The following is an 8,207-nucleotide window of genomic DNA, read 5'->3' as shown; positions in this document are numbered from 1 at the left end:
GATTATGAAGCCTGCTAGCCCCACCCACTCATAAGTAATATGTTTAAAGGAACATATTAAGACAGAAAGATGGACATAACAGTACAAAAACAATATAAACCCAACAATCTTTGATAACAGAGGCAAAATTAGTGCATAATATTTCCATGACGGTTTAAATAGTAAAACAGTTTCAAACTTATTCCTTTAAAAAGTTGAACTTTGAAGATATAAAATTCATGACTAGTCTTAATAATATTTTTAGATTTATTTCTGTTCTTTGCTTCACAGAGATCTTTCGCTGATGGACTCAAATTGTTCAGGAAAAAATCCAGCTACCACAGCCACAGATTTCTGGGGTGTGTTCAGAAGGAACATAGATGCAATGGTAGGTAAATTTTGCTTTTAAATTCCCTTGCAACAGATACAAATTGCATCATCAGATATAGGACAATGAAACAGAGACAATTATCTCAAGGTTTAATTGATACCTGACACAAGATTGTTTTAAAGTTTAAAGTCATTTGCAGGAAAATTGTTTTCATTTTTTGTCAATAATTTTATACTTAAAAAACATTTTAATTATACTTTTAATTATGATTTATAATGTATGATTTTGAAATCCTTATAACTTATGATGTATGTTTTTTTTAATTTTTTAAAGATCATTTACAATGTAGGCAATATAAATTCAACCTTTTACCAAATTGAACTTAGGGGTGATATCAGATTGCTATATATCTACTTTTTGTTCATATTTTATGTTATCTTGATAATAAGGAAAATATTGACTTTGGAAATGCAGTTGTAAAATTCATGACTGTATTTCATTTACCGGTACCCAGTATTCATTACAATTATTTTCTCTTGCAGATGAAACAATCTCCAGACAGATGGGTGGCCTTTGAGCAGAGAATGTTAAAAAGAATTGAAGCATTCAATAAAGAAGATTAAGAAACAGAATGTGTCCAGTTGTTTGTTCATCAAAAGAATAACTTGGATAATCATAGTGGTGCTTCCTCAAAATCTGCATGTGTTAAAATTAAGCAGTTTCAAATTAAGATTTAGATAAAGCTCAATAAGTCATTTGCTGGATCAGATTTTGAGATTGTACTTATTGCATTTTTTTGAATACAGTAACAGTGAAACGTTGAAGATTAGTTGTACATATTCATATACAGATCTAAATATTAGAATTTCCTAATACTTTTCATCAAATGGATTAAAAGAATTGAAAATCCAATATACTAGGAAAATATATAAATTACATCAAATGGATTTGATATGAATATATCATGATATTTACATGAAATTCGCATGAAATTCCTATGAAAATCTGTAAAGAAAGCAGCAAAAATATTCATATGAATTTCGTGCGAATTTTTATTCGCATGATATTCGTGCGAATTTCATGTCAAAATCGCATGATATTTTCATGCGAATATCATGTGTGGTCCTTTTCGTCTCCTTTTCATGCGAAGAATTCGCACGATATTCATGCGAATTTCATATGAAGTTCATGCGAGCCACTTTTGCCTGTGAACACATGAATTAAATCTACGCATACGAAAGAGTGCAGAAATTGTTTCGATCAAAACTTAAACATTTTGTTTCAAACTGATGAAATTGATATGAACCTTTCTCTTACTCAACTAATTAAGTATTTTGATAATTTAAAACTAAAAATATTAACTTTACTTTACACTAGTAGACAAAGTACTATCCTGCGTATCACTATGACTGTGTTCGCATCATCCATTGTTTACTTCCGGAAAATTTATAAGTTCGTACCTGATGAAATTCGGAAAAGTTCAGAAAGGTGTCCAGACTGAGCAATTATTAAAATTTTTTTTCAAATCAAATTTAATGAAAAATGTGAATGTATATTTTTCATAGTTTTGTTTTTAGAATGTTAATTAAAAATCGTTAAAAAAAATCACATTTGTGAAATCTAGCATGAAGATAATTTTTACCCCGTCTTTCAGTACTGTCTCAGTACTTTGATTCATAAATCATTTACAAATCTACAAACCTAAAGCAACAATACTCTGGCAGTCCATCTGATAAAAGACTTCCATCTGTTAATCTCTTCAAAAATAGTTTCTTGTGGGTTCCACATAGGTCTCTTGAAGGTTTGAGAATTTAACAGTTCTTAAAAAACGTAATCTCAGGAATCTTGCAAACAAGGCAATTTATAGAAACTGTTCCATGATGCCAAGATAGCTGATGTTATTTGAACACCACCACCATTAAGGCGTCTGTTCAGCACAGTCTGGGAACACCACTTGTATGCTATATGCTTTTGGATACATTCGCGAAATATATTTAGAAGCATTCAAAAACAAAAATTGGGATGTTAACATTAAATTACTGAAAAGGATATTGTTTACAAAATTACGTTACTGTTCTACTTTTCTAGTGACTAAATTGAACTGCATTCTACTTTAATTTTAATATTTCTTCATGATACAAAAGTTTGTGACAGTCAACACCCATCTATTAAACAAATATACAAAATAAGAGCAGAGCAAACACGGACCTCCGAAACATCAGAGGTGGGATCAGGTGCCATGGAGGAGTGAGCATCCCCTGTCGACCGGTCACACCCGGTTCATTTAGCGTTATTTGTAAAAAAAATTAATAACATAAAATATTTACCCAGTATATATTTAACTCTGAACCAACACTCTCTGTGCGCTTCCCAATAGGCATTTTATATCCTTTGACTCTACACATATTGCTGACATTGGTAGAAGCCAACTGCAAAAGACGCTTCTTATACACTAAGCATGTAATCAATTTCAAGTAATAGACATATATAATTTTCAATGAAGTACAAAAATAAACATGCAGTGTAAATTGATATACATTGTAAATATATGTAAATTATTTATAAATACAAAAATAAATGCAATAAATAAAAGAATGTACATAAGTATTATTTATATAATTATGTCCATATTGTCCATTATTCACTAATGTCCAGAAATATTCACGCACAAAGTCCTGCAGTAGTATATTCACAAAAGTCCTCTAAAGTCTATTCAAAGTCTTTGAAGTCATCCATCTCCATCTTAAGATCCATCTGTGTAATTAGGTTCGTGTTTTGGATGTCTTCCCTCAACCATCTCCTCTCCTCTTGTGCCTAATGTCTGCATTCTTCTGAAGATGGTTTCCTCTGAGGCAGGATTAGTTTTGGTATCGGAACTCCGTGAGTGTGAGATTTTCTATTTTTAAAGACTCTAGCTCATTCAGTACTATACATCTATGTAAGGTTATAAGTGAATTGTGAAAGTCCTCAGGTTTCTCTTCTTCCTCCACTTCTCCCTCACATTCCTCTTTCCCGATCTCTTCTTCCAGCGTTTCTTCTTCCATCCTCTGCATGATGTTTGGTCTTAAGTGTAAGAAAGCATTTATGAAAATAGATCTCTAAAGATCTACAGAACATTCTTATTATACAAATACTTATTTTACCTTATAGTTACATTGAAACTGGGTTCATTTTCTTCATCTGAATCAATGTCGCTATCACTTTCCACAGACATATCTATTGTTACACTATACGTCAACAACATTCTCTCATTATAATTACTCTTGTTGATTTTATACTGTTTAACGTCCCTCTCCAGAAAATTTCACTGATATGGAGACGTCACCATTGTCGGTGAAGGGCTGTAAATTTAGGCTTATGCTCGGCACTTACGGCCTTTGAGAAGGGAAGGATCTTTATCGTGCAACACCTGCTGTGACACGGGGCCTCGGTTTGTACCACAGGCGCTTGATTTTTTTAACCTTTTAGTCTTTATAAATAAAAACAATTCCCTACTATAATAATAACCAAGGTTGGACACGGTAGCCATCATGGATTTTTTTCAGCTCAGCTACCTCGCCTCGATTTTTAGTCTACAGTATGTTTAAAATAAACAGATACAACCCTTTCCTTGGAGTACTTACCTTAACTATGTCTCAACTTTCGGGCAATCCAACTCAAACCACATTAAACCCTCTCTAATCTTTAAAATATCGCTTCAAACTCAGTCTACTGCTACCGACTCGGTAAAACTTAGAGAAGGGAGGCCGAAAGTTGATGTTATAATGTAAATGGGAATTCCCTCTACTTAAATTTGATTGGTTGATAGAAATGTGACGTTTAGCGGGAAAAATCATGCACACATAGCAAGGTGCTTTTATAATTTCAACATGTCAGCGATGTTAAATGCAGAGCAGTCCGAGGCTTTACAATTAGTAGTGAGCGGCCACAACTGTTTGATTCATGGCCAGGCAGGTACCAGCAAATCTTTTCTTATAAAAGAAATTGTCAAAGCGCTAAAAGACAGGGCTGTCGCAGTTACAGCGAGCACTGGTTTGGCAGCACTCCAGTTTCAGTCGGCTACCACAGTGCACCACTGGGCAGGGCTGCGCGATGGTCGGAATACAAATCAACATCTTCTACAGGTCATTGCAGATGAGACCAAAGACCGTATCAGAACCTGCAGCTTGCTGATAATTGATGAGATCAGTATGGTCAGTCGAAAAATTTTTGAACAGGTATTTTTTCTAACAATTTTGTAAATCTCTGCGCATATCAAAGGGGTGTATGCATCCCCCCCATTTAAGTTAATCTGAATATGTTGTTGAATCCCCACCTTAGGCTCCTGTCAAAGAATATATATGAATTTTCAGTTTTATTTCACATATTTCTTTTGAAAAAAATGCAATTATTTATGATATTCTAATCTAACCATTGCATGAAGGTTTTATTTTTTGATTATCAGAATTATTTATTAGAGAAAAAAAAATGTTTATATATTTGTGAAATTTTTATATGAAAAATTGACAATGGTATAATAATTAAGTGGTCTAATATGAAGTTATAATATTCATTTGAAATTTTGACATCCGAGTCTCATTTCATTGTCATATGGTAAAAAAGTAAGAAGATCTTAATTCAAAAGTAAAATTTGACTTAAGAGACCAATAGATTTTTATTTAGTAGGATAATTATAATGGTCAAATTAGTATTATTAACAACAGGTATACTCAGTAATGTTTACATTGGGTATGAATTATTCATTGATATATTCATTTTACAGCTAGAGTATGTATGCAGAGCAGTTCGTGATCCAAGTCTGTATTTTGGCGGATTGCAGGTAAAAAAAGCTATTTCCTACAGAGCAAAGCACTTTACCCTGCATCTGTCTGTTTATGTCCCACCTTACGTGTATATCTCAAAAAGTATTTAAGTGGTATGGATTTGATGTTGTGAACATATATAGCTTAATACATGTACTATGGCTTTTGTAATTTACCATGGTTTTAGACCTAACTTATCATTCAAATTGACCTTTGACCAACCTTTTGAAGAAATTAACAATCCTAATATACAACTTCTTTTTATATTAAGGTAAGTCACTCCTCAGCTTTTTAGAAAAGTTCACGCAGAAGCTTTTACTTCAAAACTATTTATCAAAATTCAATTTTTATGACATATTTATATTCAACAATGTAAATTTCTTAACATTCAATGAAAAAACTGCTCAAAAATCCACAAAGAAGCAAGATTTATGAGGGACTATTTCTTTTGGCGGAAGGATATTTAGCAGAAAATTCTGCAAATCTGCACATTTATAAAATTTAATGTAATGGAAATTTAGCCTCACATACTTTTACTTGGAGAATATTTTCCGTTTGAATATAGTTAAATATTTTTAGACTAAGTTTTACACATTTCCTCAACAAACTTTCCCAAAAAATGAAAATATATGAAAGAAGTCAAGGTCAAATTTACACCATTTTTAGCCTGAAAATTGCATATTTTGACAAAAATGTCAAAATTAGCATCACTGACCCCACTTTTTTCTTTCATTATTTTAAACTACTCGATACTTGTGACTGATCAGCACTCAAGTCGTAAAAAGTTTGATATAATAAAAATTTTTATTGCCTATTAAATTTTTTAATACCCCAAATATGTTATCTTTTAGAGCAAAAAGGTCAATCAATAATTTACGCACATTGATTTGCAAGATTTATTTTATGTTAAATATTATTCAAATTATTTTACGTAAAATAAGATTATATTTATTGCCATGCTTACATCTAATCAAATATAATAAGGGTTAAAGTAATTAACCAAAGAGATGAAATTTAAGTGCAAAAAGGTCAACTTAAATGTACCGTAGATCAGTAGGATACACACTGACCCCGTATTTTCTTTGCGATTTTGAGTTACACTTTATGAGTACTTCTCCAAAATATACTTCTCAAAAAATCCTTGATATAACAAACTTGAGGAGTGACTTACCTTAAAGAGGTAGGTCTATGCTTTGTAGAATGTACAACAAAAGTGTTCCAGTTCACTTATCCTTGACCTTTGACCCACTTATCAAAATATACCTGAGGTTTATATTTAATTTACCGGTAAGGCCTTTTAATTAAGAGACACATGGATTTACAATACCCAAACTTTCCTGGTACTGTTGCATGAGGTGGAGCATATCAGCGTTAAGGCACTCCTCTGCTAGATGATTTCTCATTTTATCGGCAGAGTTTAGGTGTAGATGTTGATGGGAAAGTTTGTGATGAATGGCGAGTCCATGTGTTTTGTCCCAATCATATGCATCTATGAAAGTTTTCCATGTGATTTCATACCCATTTAGTAAAAGGAGCCTAGTGTGCCATTTACATATTCCACTGCTTAATACATTGTTTCTAATTTTCTTGAAAAGATGTGATGGGTCAGCAATAAAGACAACTGGATGAGAAGCACAAAATGGTTTGAAAGCTGCCATAGTAGAGGAGGGTGAAGGAAAGTGCATGTTTATGAAAGAGCGATTGTTAGAAGCACCGTCCATGGAGGTATATATTACATGGAACCCCCACTTCTCTAATGCTTGCACCACATCCCAGAACATGGAATAGATTTGTGGAGCGTTGGCTTGTGTGGTGGGATAATGTGCCACTAAGAAGCAGAAGCCAGTTAATCCATTGAAGAAGAATTGCATGACATGGTTGGCCATTTGATGCTTGGATGATTGCAATTGGTTTCCCTCAGCTCCAAGATCTGGAATTCCAATAAAAGTTCTGGATCCTCCTTTCTTCGAAATTTGGATGTCCTCTTGAATGGCCATCTCGTCAAGTATAAGGCCACCATAATAACCTTCTTGAGGTAGTCTGTCAACATCCATCGAAATACCTCATCATTGACACCCGGGGATTGATGGACAGAGTTTTTTGTACCTAGATAGAGTTTTCACTGAAGGTAACAGTAGTTTTCCCGAACAACTTAGCTGTTCATAAGACATAGGGCTTCTTGTCCAAATTGATAGTGCTAACTGAATCATTTCGAAATCCCATTTACGATTGTGAATTTCATTTACACTTGAATTTTGTAGTTGGGATCTGATCACAGAGATCTGTCCTTCACTTAGGTATGGAGCACGAAGATAGTTGACTATGTCTGTCGGAGAACTGGATGATGGTGCAGAAATGGGGCCTGATGTAGTGTCACTAGTGCTTCCACTGAAAAGTTCAGGTGCCGCTGTTTGATTTACAGGTAATACTACATATTTGGAAGTAAGACCTTTACATGAGTCGGGAGGTTTTTTGGCAGTTTTTAGGCAGTTCTTAACAGTCTTTGTCTTAGCATTCCTTAAAACTGCTTACAGACTGTTTAAAAACTGCTAAGAATTTGTGTAAGCAGTTCAGCATTGAACAACTTAAGCAGTCAAACTAGCAGTTTCTAAAAACTACTAAAGATGACTGGAAATTTGGCTACTTATAATATTTTAATTCGATAACACTTTAATTCAATTCAAACAGTAATTCTTATCTTGAACAATACACATGCACTTACAATTCCTTATATAATGTCTTTTTTAAACAATGAAATATATTTTTTTCATTTGCAGGTGGGTGGGCTTTTTTTTTCTTTATATTGTATCCTTTTTGTCCCCCGCTTTCGCGAAAGCGAGGGGACATTAAATCTCATTCGTCTGTCCGTCAGTCTGTCCGTCCGTCACAAAAACTTTAACCTTGCCCTTAAATTTTGATTTAGTGGAGCTATGACTTTCATATTTCACTTGTGTATTTCTTGTGACAAGACCTTTCTTTGAGTACCACCAAATTTGACCTTTTGACCTTGACCTTGGAGTTGGACCCACTTTAACACAAAAATTCAAAACTTTTACTTTGGTCATAACTTTTGAATAGTAGATATTAGGACTTCT

At 33.4% G+C, this 8,207-nt stretch overlaps 1 protein-coding gene across 1 annotated transcript; it reads left to right on the top strand.

Moving 5' to 3' along the window:
• Positions 1–4,179: 4,179 nt before the first annotated feature.
• Positions 4,180–5,984, top strand: LOC134242581 (ATP-dependent DNA helicase PIF1-like). Its single transcript, XM_062724679.1, has 3 exons — positions 4,180–4,503; positions 5,073–5,129; positions 5,964–5,984. Exons 1-3 carry the CDS (start codon positions 4,180–4,182, stop codon positions 5,982–5,984), a joined length of 402 nt encoding a protein of 133 aa, XP_062580663.1.
• The last annotated feature ends 2,223 nt before the right edge of the window (positions 5,985–8,207 follow it).

Source organism: Saccostrea cucullata, unplaced genomic scaffold (assembly GCF_032062105.1).
Source record: "Saccostrea cucullata isolate Sc308-1 unplaced genomic scaffold, CSIRO_AGI_Scuc_v1 ctg3836, whole genome shotgun sequence".
In the NCBI taxonomy this organism is placed as follows: Eukaryota; Metazoa; Mollusca; class Bivalvia; order Ostreida; family Ostreidae; genus Saccostrea; species Saccostrea cuccullata.
Note: the sequence above shows the minus strand (reverse complement) of the source record. Positions and strands in the feature narration are given on the sequence as shown.